General features: G+C 36.1%; 1 protein-coding gene and 1 non-coding gene across 2 annotated transcripts in view; both read left to right on the top strand.

Annotated features, from left to right (window-relative positions):
• The first annotated feature begins 686 nt into the window (after positions 1-686).
• The window catches only part of LOC149565394 (oligomeric golgi complex subunit-like protein), a 122,532-nt gene continuing 100,770 nt past the window's right edge, over positions 687-22,448 (top strand). Inside the window, exons 1-2 of the mRNA XM_089818900.1 lie at positions 687-1,430; positions 17,827-18,033. Of these exons, the coding sequence (XP_089675026.1) occupies positions 957-1,430; positions 17,827-18,033 (681 nt within the window). The 5' untranslated portion in view covers positions 687-956. The remainder of the gene's footprint in view (positions 1,431-17,826; positions 18,034-22,448) is intronic.
• On the top strand, positions 18,533-18,606 carry LOC149565396 (small nucleolar RNA snoR122). The gene has a single exon (XR_016363190.1). It is a non-coding gene; the product is annotated as a small nucleolar RNA snoR122 (small nucleolar RNA).

The raw sequence follows: 22,448 nt of genomic DNA, 5'->3' as shown, positions 1-22,448 counted from the left end.
TTGGGAAATGTACCCAACAACATAATCAAAGAGAGACGAATTCATTCATTCTACCACACATTCAATATTTTTTGCCGCCTCACCTCCTAATCAACCCCATCATCCACTTTATTAGTGTTTCAAGCTAATTTATCTGCCTGTTGATTGCCTTCCCTTTATATATGTGTTATTTTAAACTTGTTGAATGTTCTCACAAGCTCTTTGATTGACCTTAACAATCTTTTTATTTTCAAGTTCAGAGTATTATTTTGCCTATTTGCATTTAGTATGAGGAGGGAATCACCTTGTAGGTGTGATTTTCTTGCCCCTATCGCAAGTTCACACTTGTAGTCAACAATGGTGGTCAAAATTATGCTTAATTGTTTGTTATTTTCTATAAGTGTTGAGTCATTTCTCTCATGTTTCTTCAATCACAATTTCTCGCAATATATATTGTCCTACTTGGTCTCTAACTTCCCCTCGATGCATCATCAAAGTTCATTTTTATCCATCCACTTTACAACATTTTCCATTCTACATTGCATTCCACATATTATTTGGAAGATCAACCTTCCTAATTCCATTAAAGAGAAATTTTATTATTATTATTAATATTTAGATAATATAACTATAATTAACTAAAAAACACAAGCAAAAATATTCTATAATTTAAAAATATTAATATCACTTTAATGGAAAATGAATTCAATCAATGCTAGAAGTTTTAAAAAAAATAAAAAAATGAAAATTATCAAATTACAAGACGCAGGGGAAATGGAGCGAAAAAATAATAATAATAAAAATCGGGAGAGACAAATTCGGTCATCTGCGGGTATTCCTTCTGGTTCAAATCAAAATAAAAAACTTAAAAGCTTGAGCACGGAGCAATGTTTGTAGGAAAATTATAGCCAGGTAGTATAATCGCTTCAGCACAGAGTCTTGTAGGTAATAGATTCAGTCATTGTAATCTTGAAAAGATGACAGATTTCCATGCACAATCACCCTTCTCGACGGGGCCAAGATCTGTGGCTGATCTCTTTGGAGAAGATTCAAACGATTCGCAGGCGTTATGGTTCAAAAAGGATGTATTTATGCAGCCTGATTTCGACAGCGAGATGTACATTGCAGATCTAAGGCGCTTCGTTGCGCTTGAGACTCTACGCGCTGAACTTCGGGGGCATCTCGCTCTTCTTAAGAATGAATTGGTGGAATTGATCAATAGAGACTATGCGGATTTCGTGAATTTGAGCACTAAACTGGTGGATGTGGAAGGTGCTGTGCTCAGAATGCGGACGCCACTGACGGAGCTTAGGGACAAAATAAGCAGTGTTAGAAGCAGCGTGGATTCTTCTCTGCAGGCCGTTCAAGATGGCTTGAGAAGGCGGGCGCAGGCTTCCAATTCGAGAGAAGTACTGGAGCTTCTTCTCGACACTTCTCACGTTCTTTCCAAGGTATGTAGACAATCATAATTTTGCTGTTTTTCTAAGATTTAGTGGCAGTTTCATGGGCCAAGGTAATGTTCAGAAATTGTATTTTTTTTGGATAAAATATGTCATCAAGTTAAGGACGTTTACTGAGTGTGATCTGAAATGTTTGCAAATTAAATAATCAGAGTTGTTTCCTCAAGCCATGATACGTGTTCATAGACTCAGAATATTTGATATTTACTATTTAGAAATGAAGATTCCCCTTGGTCAAGAGAGATAAATGTTTATATTTGATATCAGCCAATTGTTCCGTTTGCATTCCACAGATCTTCACATGGTGCTTTATTTAGTGTAGGTGGTATACACTGTCACGGTGTCCAAGCAATTGGATTGGCAGTATTTAGGGTATAGGCAGATTAGGGATGTTCAATGCTTGAGCTCAACTATATATGAGGTGAATGTGAATTTTATCAATCTTGGGTGGGATTAAGGATTATTTCTAAGAGATGGTGACGCAAATTAAGGATCAGGTATCCACTTATGGGCAGCCAATCCTTCAGCCTACTATTCATCTACTCTCAAGTTCTCCATGAAAAACAAATACACAAAACAAAATTAGGAATTCTTATTTTAGTTTTCTCTGCATCTCACTGCAACATTATTACAAAAAAAAAAAACTTTGCTTCGATAGCTCTTTAAGTCGCATCTTCCTAAATTTTAAAACATAACAAACATAAGATCTGAGTTCCTCAACCAGCGCTTTCTTTACTTTCTGCTTCTGCACTACTTTTTCCATTCTCTATACATCTCAAATTCCTCAAATTCCTTTATCTGTCATTTTCAACTTTCCAACAACAGTTTGGAAACCTTCCCATTTCCCCCTTCAATCCCCCATCGCTGTTTCAACATTTCATTTATTGCTGGTTTAATGGTCCAAGCGTGGGCAGCCAGCTCTTCCCCCTCCTCTTCTTTTCCCTTGCCTGCTCCTCGTTTCCTATGACCCCCACTCTCGCTCCTCCTTATGTTATATACAAACTGCGGATTTTCTATATTAAAGGATAATCAATACCTTTTAAAGGAGGTGCTACCATATTTAAAACACCTAGGGCCGCTTCAACATTGACATTAAAGTCTACCACTATTCTTAGCTGCTACTCTGCTAAGATAAGAAGAACAATTACCGTCTGCACACAAAGGAAAACTGTCACATTGCTAGCTTCCAACTATTACAAAATTGCCCACCTTATATTGAGGCAGTGTCATCCATCACCAAGTTTAAAAACATATCTCTTGCTAGATGCTTTTGCATCAAACTTATGCGGTATGAAGTTTGTGACCATGGTTTAGGAATTTGAAACAATTAAATGACACATTATACAATAAACTCCATTGAAACACTTCAGAAGATATTCTCATTCACTTTTTCAGCACTCTGGTGGAAAAAATCCTACTTCATCCAACCAATTTTGTCCAGCATTCTTTGCATCTCTTGTGGCGGTTTGTCCACCATAAGTTGAATTATTTCTCTTCACTGTTCTGAATCACCATATTTGGCTCCTTTTCATGGGATGCAACACACCATAAATTATCCACCTCCATTAAAAATCATCTTCCCCTCCTCTCATATCTTCACATAAAAAATAATTACTTCCCCTTTTATGTCTGCAAACACCATTTTAGCAAAATTAACAACATTACGAAAATCATAAATATTCATCATCATTTCTTTAACTTTTTCCTTATTTGCAAACAAATTAGCATAAATTTTCATAATTAACTTGCAATGTCCTCAAGTATTTAAAAACAACTTAATTAGTACCAAAGTTATTTTCAAATAATTGGGGACATTACAGTCCTCTCGACCCAAAGATTGCTTGTCCTCAAGCAATTCGTTATCAAACTGTGTGCCGTCTAGCAAGCTTCAGGGTCCCAAACCAAGCATGGACACCGGTAGTGATAGAGTCTGTGCAATATCCACTATAATCTTGACGCTCTCTCATGAATGTGAGTGCCATCTCCTTAACCATTCTGTATGTAGGCCAGAAGAATCTTTCTATGCTGGGCAAATCTTCAACAAATTTCCACTTCTCTGCTCTGATATAAACATCACCATGCTTGGAGTTGTGGAGCAACTTGTTGAACTCTCACTGAAGAAAGGTATCAGACATGCTGATGCCATGTCCCCAATTCAGCATGCTATCATACCCATTGGCTGCTGTCCCAAAGAGAATATCTGATATCTGCAACTTGCTTTCACCAAGAAGATGGCACTCAGCCTGATGAGCCCCAATTATGCATGCATCATGATCCATAAAGTGAAAAGTTCCAAATTCCAATGATGTATCATAATGAAGAAGCATACCGATAGCTTCTCCAAAAATGTCTTTAAACCAAGATATGCCATCGATAATGCAAACCCTCATGAACTCTACCACAAGAGCTCCTAAAAGAGACAACTCTTCAAACTCTCCATGAGAGGCCAAGGAGTCAATCAGTTCAGAAGTAGTTATGTCTCCCTGATAAAGTGTATGATCAAATATACCCCTTTCCTCCATGACATGAACATTTTCAGGGTCCTCTAAGAGAGAAGTCACGAGCCACATGATTCAAATGCGCACATCTTTCTTCATGCTCAAACAAATCTGAATGTAAATTGAGAAGAGACTATAGTTGCTAGGCAACAAATTAGATTAGCAATCATACAGGTCCATAGTGTATTCAAGGACCTCAAACCTTCCTTCCTTTTTTGTTGAAGGTTTTTCAACAAGTATTGCTGCAAGATATGCATCCAACCGAATATCACATACCCCATAGTCGATTGAAGTCTCTATGCATTTGGTTACCATGTCCATAGGTGTGTCATCAATTGTTGCGATCCCAAGGAGTGTACTTCGCCAAAATTCATGGATCCCAACTGAAATGCTGCTGTCAAAAATCAGAATTATCTGAGTTTAGGGCAGTGCGAAACTCCATCCAGCAATTACAGCCAACAAGAAAATCAGAACTTTCTGTATGTGGAATATCATCAAGCTTCATCAAATAATTGCAGTCATCAATCAGCATATCAGAACTTTCTGATGTTGGGGCAGCATCAACTCCAATTGAGGAATCCTCCTCCTCATGATAAGATGTCAAAGCACAAGCAGATCTCTCCCACAAAACATCTGACTAAAAAGTATCTTCCATCCCCTCAACCATTTGTCCACTGTCAAACATTCTCGCATTAAGTCTATCAACATGGTTTCTGATTTTTGAAGGGCCTTAAGCTCATAAGTGAGCTTGTCTACATCACCCTTTTGTCTTTTCAAACCACTGGAATACATCTCATTAAGCTATAGGAGATGATCTCTATCAGCAAGAAGGTGAAGGAAATTTGATTTCATCACCGCCATAGCTTCTCTAAGAGCCTGCAAATCTGCAAGTTAGCTGTCCCTCTTAGGCTTTCCACAACTTGACATCAGGCAATGAGTATCCTCAACGTGGTTGAGAGATGCAACAATCATGTCTTCATTTATCCTTAATTGACCCTTCAAGTGGTGTGACTTCTGAAACAATTGTTCTGATTGGTCTATAGCTCTTTCCTCAACAACTTTCCCATCCACCTCATGCACAAACAGGCTGTCATTAGCATAATTGTGGATTGGATCATTTACCTTTTGCTCTTCTTCCCTTGCTGTTTTGAAATCAGATTGTGGGTTCATACACAAACAGGCTGTCATTAGCATAATTGTGGATTGGATCATTTACTTTTTGCTCTTCTTCCCTTGCTGTTTTGAAATCAGCAACCCCAACTTCAATCATGTGTTTATCCAGCCACTCTTGGCCGCCCTAAAAGCATTGCTCATATGGAAACCAGGACTGCTTTTTGCATTTAGAAAATCAGAATAATGTTCCTTTAAATTTTCTTTACCATTCCTTATTGTATCTTAAGCACGTGCTTGTCTATCATGTGCATTTCCATTCTGTTCCTTGCCTCCTACCAAACCCATAGTGAAGCAATCATAACAAGCCAAACATTACAATATTGTATGACCCTAGTGTTAGGCAATCTTCTAGTCTCAATAATCATCTCTCTAAAGAAAACTGCTTCATACTATCTCAGCAAGCAATCCTCCAATGCAATCATATGAATGAAAAAAATGAAATCCATTTTAGCACATGAGCCCACATTTGTACAAATTGATTTCTTACCAATGAGTTGTAGACCTTTCTCATGCCAAGGAATAGATGTAGAACCCACTTCTCCATGTAGTTGGTCAACCCATGTTGTCTTGGCATGATCCATGAAAGCTTATTCTACAACCTCTTGGTCTTCCATGAAGACCTATGTGTTCCTCATGTGAGGCTGTAATTGTTTCTTCTTGCTTGTTCATATTATTATGTGGTTGAAGTGAACTTGTCTTCATTTTCCTTTCTGCACATGATGCCATTTAGTTCCTGCTCCTTGTGCGAATGAAACTTCAGTTTTCCCTCACAATGTCTGAAGGCATTACTGACCAATTGTAGTCATTAAGTTGACACAGTCCATGTTTATGTGATAGGGCTTCTGTTTTTGGCAGTATTCTTTTTTCTCATCAACATTTCAAATCATACTCTCTGATTCATCATCAGGATGGAGAGCAGGGTAAGGGTGCATGCATTAATGAACAATTCATATGCAGCAATAGAACACATTCTTGCTTGTGAACAGCTAATAGCTTGGATGTAATAGATTGGGATATAACATCCATCTCCTCAATCCACACAATCATAATGTTGTCCATGGCTGTGAAGACCTCATTGTCATGACATCCTTGATCATGATCAAGAAATGATGAAACACATTGTAGATCAGATCATGCAGCTCCAAGTCCAATAGAAGGCAACTCACTCTGTATTTTGCAAATGTCTTTAATATCACAAACATCCATGCGAAATGATCGCTATTGATGTTATCAAGACTCTGAAAGCTGTCGACTATCAACTGCAACTTCTCCTTCATGGTGTCATTGTCATGTGGAGCACAAGAGCTGAGATTCTCAAGATCTTGCTTAGGCATTAGGCCATCAATAGTGTGATTTGCTTCTTAGGATGTCTCAAGTTTTGGCCATGGTTGTTTCAATGCGATCTCAACAGGAACAAGGGCCATCTGCACTAAAAAGTGAAGGTGATTGCTCCACCATAAGCAATGTGAGTTCGACATCATTGCATTGCTGATGGCGCAAACGAAACTTGTCACCAATCTTTTGTAGATCTTGCACCACTTGGTGTCATGTGTTGAACCAATTATGAATCCCTCGACTGGCTGGCAAGATCACCAGCTCTGATACCATCGTAATCTCCCAAATTACAAATCAACCAATTTTTGTACAAAAGGCTTCTTAATGTTCTACAGTCTACTTAATGAAACACCTAACAACTACTCATTGAATGGGAAATCAATTATTTACAAATTATATGGACTGCTGATGTATAACCAGAACAGGACAACTACACTGCATAAATAAAATCATTACACCATATCAAGCTTACTATATAATAACACATCTTCTGATCCATGCATTCAATACAAAACATCAACTTTGGGCAAATTTATCTAATGATGTCATTGATGAATTATTTGCTTCCTTCACACTTCAATATCTTGTTTTATGTATCTCTAAACTAAATATTCTGCTGTGGTAATTCCTTCAAGTTGAATGGTGCTGCTACTTAAGCGATATGGTCAATGAAGTATTATTTGGTGGATAAAAGCTCACAGACTTCAGAGAATGGTTCATATGAATTCCTTCTTATTGTGCAATTATGCTGATTTCCCAGTTAATTATCATGCTGTCAAGTAGAGGTGTCGAAAGTTTGAAATATATTTTCCTTATGTGGAAACAGTAGTTCAAGCTGGCTCGATTTTATTTAATGTCTGGGAAATTAATATTTATCCACAACTCTATTCTCTAATGTCAAGGCTTGAACATTACAATTCCATGACACTTGTATATATTTATCAATAATAACCCCATTTATGATGTCTTCTCCCCAACTATAGCTGCTGATGGTAAACATTGATGTTCTTGTTGGGCATGAGCTGCTTCAATTACACAACCCTATGATATATTTGCAACATCGACGAATTCAGTCTTTTATAGTCTTTAGCGGTTCAGTATTTCATATTAGGTGACTCAATCTAAATCATATTGGCAGATAACACAAACTTCAAATTGATTGGAACCCACAGATATTTCAAATATTCATCAATATTAGAATACTAAGATGCATTGATAGGATCTCCGGTTTCTCTTGATGTGTGCTTATCATATGCATCCACAATATTATAGAGCATACATCGCACAGGTCTTCCAAGCGAATAAGTCATCAAATTCCTGTGGATACCTAGTAAGGTTTCTGTATATATTGAGCCTTGCTAATCCTTCATAGATCCAGCAATCAAAGTCTATCACGACGATTGTCTTCAAGATGCAATAAATTGCTCCGACTATTGAAACTTAGATGACAACATCAGCTTTGTCGACACGTGTCTCTGAAAGGTCTTGTTCAATCAATATGATTAATTCAGCCTCTGTGCCAATATCAAGTCCTGCAGGTTTACGGGTGTTTTATGACCACACCACTCTAGAATAAAATTCCTTGGCATCTTATCCTCTCTTGAGCAAAATCATGTGTATGCTAAGATTGCAAAAGATCATACAATTGATTCCAAGGTTCTTTAATGTCAATTCTTGATTGTGGATAAGCCAAAGAGTAAGGCTGGTGTATTAATCTGCACTTGCTTTAATGGCTGCTTCTGTAGTGGTACGAGCCAGCTGGGAATGTTTTTCTGATGATAATTGGTGCCGCTCTTTCCTGATCTGTATAGTATTTCCGATTTCTCATCCACAGTCTGCCAAATCTCCACAATTTCTAATCAACTATTGCTCTTTAAGCTTGTGAGTTGTTCAATGCTCAACCTGTGAATAAGATGGGCAAATTTCCAACCTGTTCTCTCCAAGGGATTTCTTTCTTGCAGTTTAATACTACTGCAAATCTGCTATGCAGAGCTCTGCCATGAATTTGAGATGGAAATAATAACCTGAATAATGATGAATGAGGCCAAACTTTCTTTTTATTCACTTTTATTTTCATTCCTAAGCCAAATTTCGAATTAAGGTTTCCTTTTCCCTATTTATTAATAAAATAACTTTGTTACTTTGTTAAAAAGTGATCATAATATCACCTTTATATTATAATTTATTTTATTATAAAGTAATTATAAGGTTAATTTATTTATTTCCTTATATTAGGAAATATCAAATATTTCCTTATTAATCTACAGAATGCAGATCTGGGCTCAAAATTGAATGCGATATGAAGTGTTGTGATCACTGCCACTATTTGAACCTTGCAGGCTAACTGACATTTGTTCCTAAATTTTAGGAACCCGTCCTAAAAAATAGGAACCTCACCCTAAACATCAGAAATTGCTCACATGATTCCTGTACTAACCTATGGTCCCCGCAGGTGGTCCTCTTGTCACTGCCAGTTCTCTTTAAAACATAGGAGACTGCCTTAAAAAAATAGGAACTTCCATAGAAATTCTCAAAAATTACTCACAAAGTCCCTGCAACACTTTGCGAACCTCTGAGTACCCTAACCATCCGATTGGCCTATGGGAACTCAGGTGATAGGCCAACATACTACTCATCTCTTGTTAGCGGGAAAGGGGACGTCACATTAACTAATTTTAATCAGTGTTGCGAATTTATCATCGATTGGTCTAATTGAAGCAGCTCATGCCTATTGAGTACATCAATATTCACCATCGGCAACTATAGTTGGGGAGGAGACATAATACACGGGATTATTATTGAAAAACATATACAATTGCTGTCGAATTGTAATCTTCAAGCCTTGACGTTAGAGAATGGAGTTGTGGATAAATGTTTATTCTGCAGACACTAAATAAAATCGGGCCAGCTTGAACTACTGTTGCCAAATAAGCAAATGACATTTTCACAAGTTTGACACCTCTACTTAACCACATAATAATTAACAGGGGTATCAGCATGATTGCTCATAAGAAGGAAATCGTACGAACCATTATGTGAAGTCTGGGAGCTACAGTCTGCCACAGAATACTTCGTTGACCCCATCTCTGAAGTAGCGGCACCATTCAACTCAGGGGAATTACCCAAGTGAATCTTTAGTTTGGAGATCACATCAAGTGAGATATTGAAGTGGGAAGGAGGCAGCAATATTGTTGATGACCTTGTCAGATTAATATACCCGAATTTGAAGTTCTCTATCGAATGTACAGGTCAGAAGATGTGTTATTAACTTGTAAGCTTGATATGGTATAATGATTTTATTGGTGCAATAGCTGTCCTGCTCTGTTTATACTTTTGTAGTCCATATAATTTGTTCGTAATTGATGTTCATGACTAGTTAGGATTTTGATGAAATAGAATTTTAATAAGAGTTTTGCAGAAAATTGGTTGGTTTCTAGTTTGGGACATTACATAACTCCTCTTCCACATTTGCTCCTGTTAACACTCTGGTTCAACCACTGCAATTTTCGCTCCATCTTCACTTTGGGCTTTTGATACCTCATCAAGGTACTCAATTTGGGTTGTTCCACATCGATCAACATCTGCATTTCCTCTGAAAGACTCATTTATGCATCTCAATCACTCGAAATTGATCAACTTAAAAATAATTCAACCTTATTTCCTCACTCTTCCTATTCATTGCCCTTTGGTACAAGGACTTCCACTTTTTGATCCTTACCTTCCTCCTTATCTGTAAATAAAATAATGTTAAAATAAAAAGGTATTTTATCATCACCCTTCTCCACTACAATCTCATCCATAATAAACATCCCTGCCTCTAAAAAGACATGTTTGAAGTCCAATCAGGTTCTTTTCTACTTTCAGTTTCATTCCACCTAGATGACATTCTTCATCATTTTTATCACATCTACTAAAACTTCTCCATTTGCATTGCCTCCAACCTATCAATCTCAAATGTATGTCCATCATCATCTTGTGGACTCTCTTCCTTTGATACTTCCTAGCTGCCCACTCAGCTGGCCTCATCTAGATAATCTGCATTGTCTCTTTTAAAGATATTTTTACTCTCAACTATCTGCAACAAATTTTTTTACATTCAACAACTATCCTCTATCCAACAAAGACCTTGGAAGATGCACCTTTCAAAACCCTTTCTATTGACTTTCCCATGGTGTAAGAAGTTTGTGCACCTTCTACCCACTGTTAATTTCTGTTGGAGGACAACCAAAAAATCCAACTTTGATAATCGAATACCAACTTTGCATTTTTAGGACTCTCTCATACCTGCAGAAAAATATTAGAGCTCTTCAAACACAATCCACCAGCATTTGTAGGTGTCTATCAGGATTTCTTCCCGTCCAATACAAACATGAGTTTATACAAATGAGAGACTTCAAAGAGGAGTGTAGTCAATATCATAGTTCCTATTTTTGTCCCATTTATAGCTTTTACATGCCAAAACATATCGTTGACTGCTTTGATCTTGTAATTGCTTGACAAAATTACAGGAGCAAGGTTGATTTAGAAATACTTATAGGAGATCATTTCTCCTCTGTTGAGTTTACAAAACTCTATTCTTCTGTAATCAACCAAACCCCCTATGTCTGTGATTGTGCATCAATGAATCAATGCCTCACTTTTAAATCTATTAGCGGGATGACAAATCCTGAATCTGTCTGCTTACTCTTGGTCATCTTTGGATTCCACCTTTGTCAATCTCTAGACTCGAATGCCAGCAAATAAGAGCATATAATATTAAACTCAAAGTCAAATGTAAGAAACACTTTAAAATGCAGAAAAATAAATCGAAATCTGTTGGTTTTGTCGTGGTAGCAGAAAGCACATATGGAAATTTGTCACAAGTATGCCCATGTTTGTATTGGTTGAACCCACAGAGATATTTGAAATCTTGTTCACTCCCCTGGCAGAACTGAAACCAGATCCAGATTTGGGACTGATTGGATCTGAGCTGGCAGGTTTGTGAGGCCAAACCAGTAACCTAGCAATAGCATACAAGAAATTTGATAGACAGCTCAGCTCAATGGTGGTTTGAGAGGATATTTGATAGATTTCATCATCTTCTCATGATGGCAAATCCTGAATCTGTCTGCTTACTCTTGGTCATCTTTGGATTCCACCTTTGTCAATCTCTAGACTCGAATGCCAGCAAATAAGAGCATATAATATTAAACTCAAAGTCAAATGTAAGAAACACTTTAAAATGCAGAAAAATAAATCGAAATCTGTTGGTTTTGTCGTGGTAGCAGAAAGCACATATGGAAATTTGTCACAAGTATGCCCATGTTTGTATTGGTTGAACCCACAGAGATATTTGAAATCTTGTTCACTCCCCTGGCAGAACTGAAACCAGATCCAGATTTGGGACTGATTGGATCTGAGCTGGCAGGTTTGTGAGGCCAAACCAGTAACCTAGCAATAGCATACAAGAAATTTGATAGACAGCTCAGCTCAATGGTGGTTTGAGAGGATATTTGATAGATTTCATCAAAAAAATTGTCTAAGTATAGAATTTGGTTTACAACAGTATATTGTTTTGTTTATAACTTGTTACTGATGTCATATTATGACTAGTGAAGTTAGATGGAGATAGTATACATTTTGTTGATTATGTGTATAACCTTAAAAGTCAGTATGGAGTGTATGAAAAGAGATAATCATGTTTGAAGTGAAATAGGATAGTGGAATTGAAGGAAAGAATTATTTTGTTTACAAGATAATTACTTGTCCAATTAGGGCTGACATCCTAGATGTTTACTCTAAGTTGGAAAAGTGGATTATGGTCTTAGCCAACCCAACAGCAATTTGCAAAAGGCATGATATTTATGCAAAAGACATTTTGCAGTAAGAGTGTCTAAGTATAGAATTTGGTTTACAACAGTGTATTGTTTTGTTTATAACTTGTTACTGATGTCATATTATGACTAGTGAAGTTAGATGGAGATAGTATACATTTTGTTGATTATGTGTATAACCTTAAAAGTCAGTATGGAGTGTATGAAAAGAGATAATCATGTTTGAAGTGAAATAGGATAGTGGAATTGAAGGAAAGAATTATTTTGTTTACAAGATAATTACTTGTCCAATTAGGGCTGACATCCTAGATGTTTACTCTAAGTTGGAAAAGTGGATTATGGTCTTAGCCAACCCAGCAGCAATTTGCAAAAGGCATGATATTTATGCAAATACCACTCTAAAATTCTCTAAAATTCTATCAAGGAAATACTTTGTTTAAATAGAAAAAAAATCTGGGCATTTGATCTACATCATTCTTCTAATGGCCATGAATATTTCTATAATGTGAATCTTCCCATTGTCATTTAGTCTGAGAATCTTATTCAAGTAGAGCATCTCCTATTCTATATGGTTTTCATTTGAATATGGATGGCCTTTCTTGAGAAAGAATAGAGCACCCCAATCTTTTCAGAAGGTTGCCAACATGACTAAGCTTATGGATAAGTTTTCTTTTTGTACAAGTTTCAAGAAGGAAATTCATTGTTCCTTCTAGAATGGTATATATTTTTTGATTAATTTTTTATTGATCGGTTAGAGGCCGAAGCCAAATAATTTATTATTTTTTAATAAAGTTTTACATTGTTCCCCCGTTCAAACAGGCACTGGTAGGAAAGAACGGAGTCAAGAAAACCTCCAGTCTTGCCTGGGGACATGCATCCACAGAATTGCCAAAAATAATATAGGGACATACCCCTATCTACAAATTTAAAATATTGTGGGAATTATTCCCCACTTTACAGTATTTAACTCTTTATTTGTCCTCCTCCTTGATATATGTTGATGTTACCCTTTAAATATGTGTTCTTCTTGCTCCATAGCCTTCTTGTCATTGATCCTGTTTAATTTAACCTGCAAACATATACCTTATGACCAAGATCATTGTTAGATCTATAGGATTGAATAAAATGAAATTTATTTATCTTTAAATACCATACAAGTTATTTTTCTAATCAAGATATTAAACTAGAGGGTGACATCTCCCTAACATATCAATTAATTAGAGTGCTGAAGTAACTTGACCTGCATAGGGTCCTTAGTTGACAAGTCAGATTTGTGGGGTTATAATTATTTTGAAATCTAGCTTGAATGATTTTTGTTAGCTTAGTTTTACTTGTAAAATCCTCTATATCAAAATCAAAGCACTTGGTTAATATATTTTAATGTAGATTCTATGATTACCTTTTTGGCTTAATAATGATACTTCCAATAGGTAATATTGCACGATTGCATACACTATCGCATTTCTAAAGACTTTACATCCTCAAACCTCTATTGCCCAGATTTGTAAATTTGTGAAAGGGGTAAATTAAAATTATTATTACAAAAAAAGATAGGTTATCTGATCCGTTTTATTGAGTTTTACGTTTAATGAGAAGATGATGAGAGCTGAGAGTCCAATCCATTAGGGATTTAGTCAAATTAAAGTAGCTTAAGTTAGACAAAGTAAACTAGGAGATCCTATTTGTCTGATACTGTATCCTTTCGCCAGACTTAGCCTAATAAAGTAGAATCCAGTTTCGAGTTATCTGTTCTTGCATCAGAGTATCATAACTTATATATCATACCTTGATTAAAACAATATGGTAGTCTTTTCTTGGTTTGATCGTTGATCTGCCATAATGATCATGTTTATAGGTTGTTGTCAGATGTAATTAACTTAAAGCCAGTATTCTAAAATGAGTTCATTTCTAGGTATGTAGTTTACTTATTCGGCCCTATAAGTGTTAATGGTAAACACTTTCTACCTTACATTCATGGAATAATATACAAAACTTAGTTTATAATTCAACTTGAATTGTTATCAGTTGTTATTTCTCTTTAGGCAGGTATAGCGTAGATTGACTAGTTGCAATTCCAGACTTATATGACCTAACAGGTTATAGGGCTGCCATGATTTGAGCCAATGATTTAATGCTGAATCTGTAGATAGAGATAATCTGGATACTAAGAAGAGCTAAAAATCAAGGAAATATTGTGGTAGCCAAAGCATAAAATCTGATATACAGAATGTATTCAAATGAGTCTTTACTGCTGTTCGAGCCAGAAGTGTATTGAAGTAACTGTGAGATAATAGAGGGTTTGGATACCTCTAGCAATTCCTCCCTTATTGTATATCATTTACTAGTTGATCCTGATCTTGATAGATATGATACAAAACCGTACAGGACATAACATGTTATTGCATCTAAATTACAGTGTTAATTCAACTCTAACTTAACTTAATAGTAATAAACCAATTACAACATTGATATGCTATAATGCGAGACAAGCCTTTATAACTACTTCCCAAACATTCACATAGAGGGTAAGCAACTTATGACTCAGATCTTATCATAACCAGAGTCAATAGATATTATAGCTCTAACCAACAAATAAATTTAGGAAAAAGAGAAGAGCTCTCTAAAATTACAGTAAAATCTTACCTTAAAAGTCATCTGAAGTATGGTGTATTTAACCAGTTCCAATCAACTTTGTCAAAGACATTTGGTAAATCAGAAACACCTGTTTCATTAAAGATTTAATCGTATTCTTATGTTTACAAGCTGGATTACATATAACTGCACATATCTAAACTGCAGCCCTTCATATCCAAGGAGATCAAACAGATAATACTTTAAGGGATAACAGTCAGCTTACAAAGAGATAAATTCCACCAAAATTGCAGAAACATTACCGATGACAAAGCTAACAAAGCTGAAGAAGACAGGGAGGGCCCTGGGAGACAAAGACTTAGATACCTACTAGGAAGTCCCGGTGCTTCACCCCTGTGAGCATCACCTAAATCCAATGAGTGCTAAGTGTTCCATTTATTCTCATGAGAGATGGATTCATATAGAATCACTACTCATGAAACATGGGTCAATGAGTTTGACTCAAAAATCACATAGTTAAATCCTGATAGCAATATCACAATTTGACTTGCTGTGGAAATTATCTCCTACTTAGGGGGCTTTCTAATGAATGGTTCATAAGGCACAACACTTGGTGAAGGTTTTGCAAATGGGGTTGCAAGCTTTGGGTTTAACTATGGAGGAAACTCTGTAGTTAAGTGCACTCAAGCTGGAGTTGTACTGGGGTGGGTGACCTCCCGGGAAGTCCCGGTGCGTCACCACTGTGAGCATCACCTAGATCCAATGAGTGCTAAGTGTTCCATTTATTCTCATGAGAGATGGATTCATGTTGAATCACTACTCATGAAACATGGGTCAATGAGTTTGACTAAAAAATCACACGGTTAAATCCTGATATCAATATCACAATTTGACTTGCTGTGGAAATTATCTCCTACTTATCAATTGATGAGCTTAGGGGGCTTTCTAATGAATGGTTCATAAGGCACAACACTTGGTGAAGGTTTTGCAAATGGGGTTGCAAGCTTTGGGTTTAACCATGGAGGAAACTCTATAGTTAAGCGCACTCAGGCTGGAGTTGTATTGGGGTGGGTGACCTCTTGGGAAGTCCCAGTGCGTCACCACTGTGAGCATCACCTAGATCCAATGAGGGCTAAGTGTTCCATTTATTCTCATGAGAGATGGATTCATGTTGAATCACTACTCATGAAACATGGGTCAACGAGTTTGACTAAAAAATCACACAGTTAAATCCTGATAGCAATATCACAATTTGACTTGCTGTGGAAATTATCTCCTACTTATTACTTAGATACCTACTAAGAACAAAGCAAAACCAAGCAAAAACAGAGACCAAAATAAGACATTAAAAGCCTAGCCTGAGAGAAGAAAAATTAAACTAGGAGGTCTTTCTACGCTTAACAGTGACGATATCTTCACCTGATTCTGAATCCAAGTCTGGAAAGGCTGCCGCTTCAGCCTTCATTGATTTCTTACCTCTTTTGGTTCTAGTTGCCTTGCAAAGGAAGGGTAGGCTTAATTCAACCTGCTATCAGTGCCTACGATCCACTTCCTCAGGGATCACAATACCAGGCTCTTTTTCATTTGACTAATTATTACTCAATTGAATATTAGGGCAAATGTGCCTGAGATGCAAGTGGAACTTTTCTTGACAATCTCCTTTGTGAGACCAATTGATGTTAGTATTGTCAACATATTCTTTCTGTCACTCTGCTTTTAAGTTAAAGGAAGCAAGTTCATCGTCCTCAAGTTAATTCATAAAAATGTTAGCAACCACTTGTGATAATGGTAATCTGGTTGCTTTTCTGGAAAATATTTGATTGGGTTTGTGCTATGAACTTTTTGCAAGAGTGGTTTGAATCGCCTGGCTATAAGCTTTGACATTATCTTGTATTTCACATTGCATTGAGCAGTAGGTTGATATTGATCTATTGCTTCCATATTGGCCAATTTCAGTGTTAGTACCAATCTGGTGGCACTGTTATCTTCGGGAATTTTTTTTTTCTACTTGTATGCTACTCAATGACTGCCGATATATCCATTTTTGATAGGCACAAATAGAATTGTGCCGGGAATCCATCCGCTCCTGGGATTTGGACAATTGAAAGCAAAAATACCATCTGAAAGAATTAAAAGACCAAAAGAATAACAGATACATACAAAGCTTTTTTTAAGTTATTTGCCAAGGTGTTTGCACCGACTTATATCTTGTTTCTTATGCTCAGCTGTTCCAGAAACAATAACGTCAAAATAAAAAACCCCTTTGCCTTGGTGCAGATTGTCCTCCTCAAGAGTGCAGGCATATTTTTATATAGAGGAACAAACATTCAAGACTGTCTGATTGAATTGAAATATCATTTCTTCCATCTCTGTCTCTTCCATTCCCTACTTCACCAATACCAAAGCCATGATCACTTTCAGATGCTCTCTTGCAGTTGATTTCAACTCCAGGGATCCTCTAGCTTCTGTTCTGGTTGCATATTAGTTAATACTGAGGGAAGAGGGATCAATTATTAATTATGCTAGAAAATGCATTACATTTTTAGCTTTTAATGTACTGAATTCTGAATCGATTTGTAACAAATGGCTCCTAACTGCCTCTTAATTGATAATTCAGTTCAAGATTAGAATTTCTAATGATGCCATCATAGCTATTTGTTTAACAAGGACTTTATCCTTAAGATGGATAATGTAGGGGAAATTTGTCGATCTATATAACTCATTTTCTGAATTATACTTTAACTGCTTTTTCTGAAGGGAGTTCCAATTTCCTCTATTCTCATCTTTTAGCTTGGGTATCATATTTGGATGTGATAAAATGTAGAAGAGCTTACATCACCCTTTTAGTAGTGAGCCTAAATCTAAGTTAAATTTAATGTATTTGTTTTTCAGCTGGGGAGGTTCATATATGCAAGAGCATGTTTTCTTAACAGTAGAAGTTATGTATTTAATTTAATAATCCAAAATTCTATGCAGGTAGAGAAACTTATGGTTGAGTTGCAAAGCATGCCTGAGGAGGGAGCTATTTCGCACATTGAACCAGACAACAAAAACTCATTTAGTAATGGTACTGTGGTAGAGATTGCTGAGAATGGTGCAAATCTTGAGGAGGCCCGAAGCATGCTGTTAGAACGGATTGCAAGTGAAATGAATAGATTGAAATTTTATATTGCTCGTGCCCAGGTCTCTCTTCTCTTTGTGCCTGTCTGTCTGTCTCTCTCTTTCCTACACACACATCCACAGATAGCCACTTGCATATCCATGCACCCACACACAGACATAAAGGTAGATATATGAACATGCAAACCTGGTAGATCTACTTTATATTTGGCTAGCTTACTTTAACTAATTGTAATCTCTAACTATGGATGTGTTCAAACTTCAAACCAATGCATTGATCAGTGATGAAGGGTTCTATACAATGTTAACCCTACTCTTTTTCAATTCTCATGTTTGGCATGTTTTAGTTTCAGCATGATAGCACTATTTTTCTTATATATATATAGATATAGAATTGCAAGTACAATATCCTCATCCTGAGCTTGCTGTGAATTATTATGGGTGGTGACAACAAAGCTGAACCTTAGTTTAATATGGACAATGCAATGTAGACCAAAGAACTAAATGTAAGTTTCTGCAAATTCTTCTGATCTTCAATCAGACTTAAAAGTTCAATTTCTAATGGCAGTGAATGATCCTTCAAAATAGTACGTATACTCAGATTGTTTGAAGCAGATATCACTAATCTTTGATGCAAGTTCAAAACCTCTATACTCGATATTAAATGAATAACAATATCTCTGATTTTCCAATTCGCAGGAAGATGAATACTTAGAAGAACAGACTGCTGTGTTTTTGTGTGTCTTCTAAACTGTATTCACAACCCTCTAAATATCAAACTAAAGGACGTCACCTTTAAATGACACATCCTAAACTTGGTCGGTTTTGCATCTCTTCATAAAATTGACGACTTGTTTAGAATTAACATTAAATAATAACTAACAAGGTGAGTTAGTTTCTTTGCAATATTAATAAGTCTAAAATTGCCACCTAGAGGAGAATATAAATACCAAGCCATATGTTGATAGTTGTAGAGATAGTGCAATCTGCACTCACAAACCTGGTGATTATTAGGTTATAACATAAACACTCCCTCTTAACCTGATAATCACACAGAGAGATATCATATCTAGCAACATCAATACAGATGAATAAGCAAAAGAATTAATACTCTATATTTGTTTGAATTTTCTTAGTATGTGATATCATAGAACACATAACACAATGTCATATTACTCAACCTGTGATATGACAAATCACTGCTACTAGTGATAAGATACATGTTGTGACTCATAGAAATTGGTATTTCTAAATCAGAACAAGATCCTGAGTTTAAGATCTACCAGAATACAGGATAAACCCAAAGAATTTTAAAAAATTCTTCCTTTATCCAATTTGTTAACCATGAACATAGCAATGTCAATGTCACAAGACGATCTAAAACTCATCTGGATCTTACTGTAAAATCTACTAGTTAGTACATTATCTAAGAGATCGTCATCTCTCATGATGCCTTTTACACAAGTATTCATTATTTCAGAGATCGTCACCTCTTAAATAATGATTACACATGGTGGAGCCCATAACAGTCAATAGCCTAACAAAATAAAATTATTTTATTAATAATAAAAAAAGAACAAATGAATTACAACTCAATCATACCAAGTCTCCTCTTGAAATGTTCTATCTTTACTCTAGATAGAGGTTTGGTGAGTATGTCTGCTGTCTGATCTGCAGTACAAATGTATTCCAATTTAACAGAATTCCTGTCTACCATATCTCTTACATAATGGTAAGGAATTTCAATATGCTTGGATCTGTCATGGAAAACTGGATTCACTAAGAGCTTGATGGAACTTTGATTATCACAATGAATAATTGTAGGATTCATGGCTTGCCCAAATAATCCCACAAGTAACTTCCTCAACCATATTGCTTCTCGAGAGGCCATCGTTGCTGCAATGTATTCGGCTTCTGTGGAGCTCTGAGCTACTGAAGGTTGCTTTCTGCATATTCATGAAATCATAGCTGATCCTAAACTGAAACAACATCTTGAAGTGCTTTTCCTATCTTTAACATTTCCACCCCAATCTGAATCGGTGAATCCATGCAAATCTAAAGCAACTTTCTCATTTTTGAGTCCATAATTAAGAGTGCCTTGTAAGTATCTCATAATGTGTTTAACAACAACTAGGTGAATCTCCTTAGTTTCACACATAAATTGACTTAAGGCATGAACAACATAGCAAATATCAGGTCTTGTATTTACTCGGTACATCAGGGACCCAATCATCTAGAGTAGAATCTATTGGAGGTGATTTTGCAGCTGCTTCTTTAAGTTTATGCAAATTAGTCTCCATTGGAGAAGACATGGACTTGCAATTCCACATTCCAAATTTCTTCAAGATATCTGAAGTGTACTTTCCTTGATTCAGTATGATATTATCAACATTCTGTCGTACTTCCAATCCTAGGAAGTAATGGAGAAGACCCAAGTCTTTCATCTCGAATTCTTTGGTTAGATCTTTCTTGCACTGATCTATAAGATGATCATCACTTGTGATTAATAAATCATCAACATACAATATCAATATTACCATACAATCTTTATCTTTTTTATAATATAAGTTTGGATCGGCTTCATTCTTAGAGAATCCTAAGCTCATGAGATATTTATCAATCCTTTCATACCAGGCCCTAGGAGCCTGTTTAAGCCCATAAAGAGCTTTCTTGAGTCTGCAAACAAAGGCGTTAGGATCATGGGTTTCAAATCCTTCTGGTTGCTCCAGATAGACTTCTTCTGAAATTTTTCCATTGAGAAATGCTGTCTTTACATCCATTTGATGTACCTTCCATTCCTTAGATGTGGCAACTGCTAAGACAGCTTGAGCGGTAGTATATTTGGCAATAGGAGCAAAGGTTTCTTCATAATCAATCCCTTCTTTTTGACAAAAACTTTTGGCTACAAATCTGGCTTTATATTTCTCAATACTCCCATCTACAGCATGCTTAATCTTGAATATCCATTTGGAAGAAACAATAGATTTTCCTTTTGGTCTTGGAACTGTTTCCCAGACATCATTTTTCATAATTGATTGATATTCTTTTGTCATAGCTTCTTTCTAGGTTGGATGTTTAATAGCATCAGAAGGATTGGTTGGCTCTGTTTTGGATAAATCAATCATATTTGCTGTATAACAAGAGAATCTTTTAGGTCTTTCATTTTCTCTGACTGATCCTGAGGGTGCAACAAAATCTTGAGCTGCTTCAACTGTTTTTATGGCCCATAGTGGTCTTTTCTTTGAATTTTCCTCAAGGTTCATATTTTCATTTTCGACCTCTTCTAGGTTCTCCCTCTGGGATTCAGATTCACTTGTTCTTTCAAAATTTGATAAAGGAGAAGGTTCATTGGAACTTAAGGTTCTTTTGAATGCAAGATCTTCCTCAAAGATTACATCTCTGCTAAGTTCAATAGTTTTCTGTCTAGATATGAAAATTCTATATGCTTTAGAAGTTTCACTATACTCTACAAGGATACCTTTCTTCCCAGATGGTTCTAATTTGGTTCACTTTTATTTTGGAACATGAATGTATACAGGACATCCAAAAATTCTAAGGTGATTTATATTGGGTTTTACTTTAGTAAATACTTCTTCGGGGGTCTTATCTTTAAGATAAGAGTGAGGGCTTTTGTTTTGAATGTATACATCAGTACAAGAGGCTTCTGCCCAAAGATAGTATTCTAGATTTTGGTCAAAAATCATGGCCCTAGCAGCTTCTATAATTGTCTTGTTCTTTCTTTCAGTAACCTCGTTTTGTTCTGGGTTATAAGGAACAGTGTACTCCCTCTTGATCTCTGATTCTTTACAAAACCTTTTAAACAAGTCTGAGGTATATTCTCCTCCATTATCTGTTGTAAAGGTTTTAATTTTATGTCCTGAAAAATTTTCAGTTAATGCTTTGAATTTGTTTAAATCTTTGTAGGATTTCTTCCGATTCTTTGCATTTTAAGAAATAAATCCATGTTTTCCTAGAGAAGTCATCTATGAACAAGATATAATACCAGAATCCTCCAAGAGAGGGAATGGACATAGGTCCACATAAATCTGAATGTATTAACTCAAGTACATTATTTGTTTTCCTAGTACTATCATGAAAGGGACTTCTAGTACTTTTACCCAGAGCACACCCTTTACAAATACTAGAGTGATCTTTATTTAATTTAGGTAATCCGGTAACCATCTTTTCCATAGTTGATAAGGTTTTAAAGTTTAGATGCCCTAATCTTCTGTGCCATATTTCATTTGAATCTTCTGCTTCGTGAACTAGGGTTTGAATGGATCTACTAGGTTCTATATTCAATTCATACAAATATCCCTTTCTTTGACCAATTACTTTAGCTTTCTTGATGGAAGAGTTCTTAGCCCAAGTTAATACTTTGCCATCCATGAATGCAACATTGTGTCCATCATCTTCTAATGCTGTAATTGAGATTAGGTTTCTTTTAATCCCCGGTACATATAGTACATCTTTAAGAA

This window comes from Cupressus sempervirens, chromosome 3 (assembly GCF_028749045.1).
Source record: "Cupressus sempervirens isolate cs-2001-9-10 chromosome 3, ASM2874904v1, whole genome shotgun sequence".
Classification (NCBI taxonomy): domain Eukaryota; kingdom Viridiplantae; phylum Streptophyta; class Pinopsida; order Cupressales; family Cupressaceae; genus Cupressus; species Cupressus sempervirens.
The sequence above is the reverse complement of the archived record's forward strand: the minus strand, read 5'-3'. Positions and strand labels throughout refer to the sequence as shown.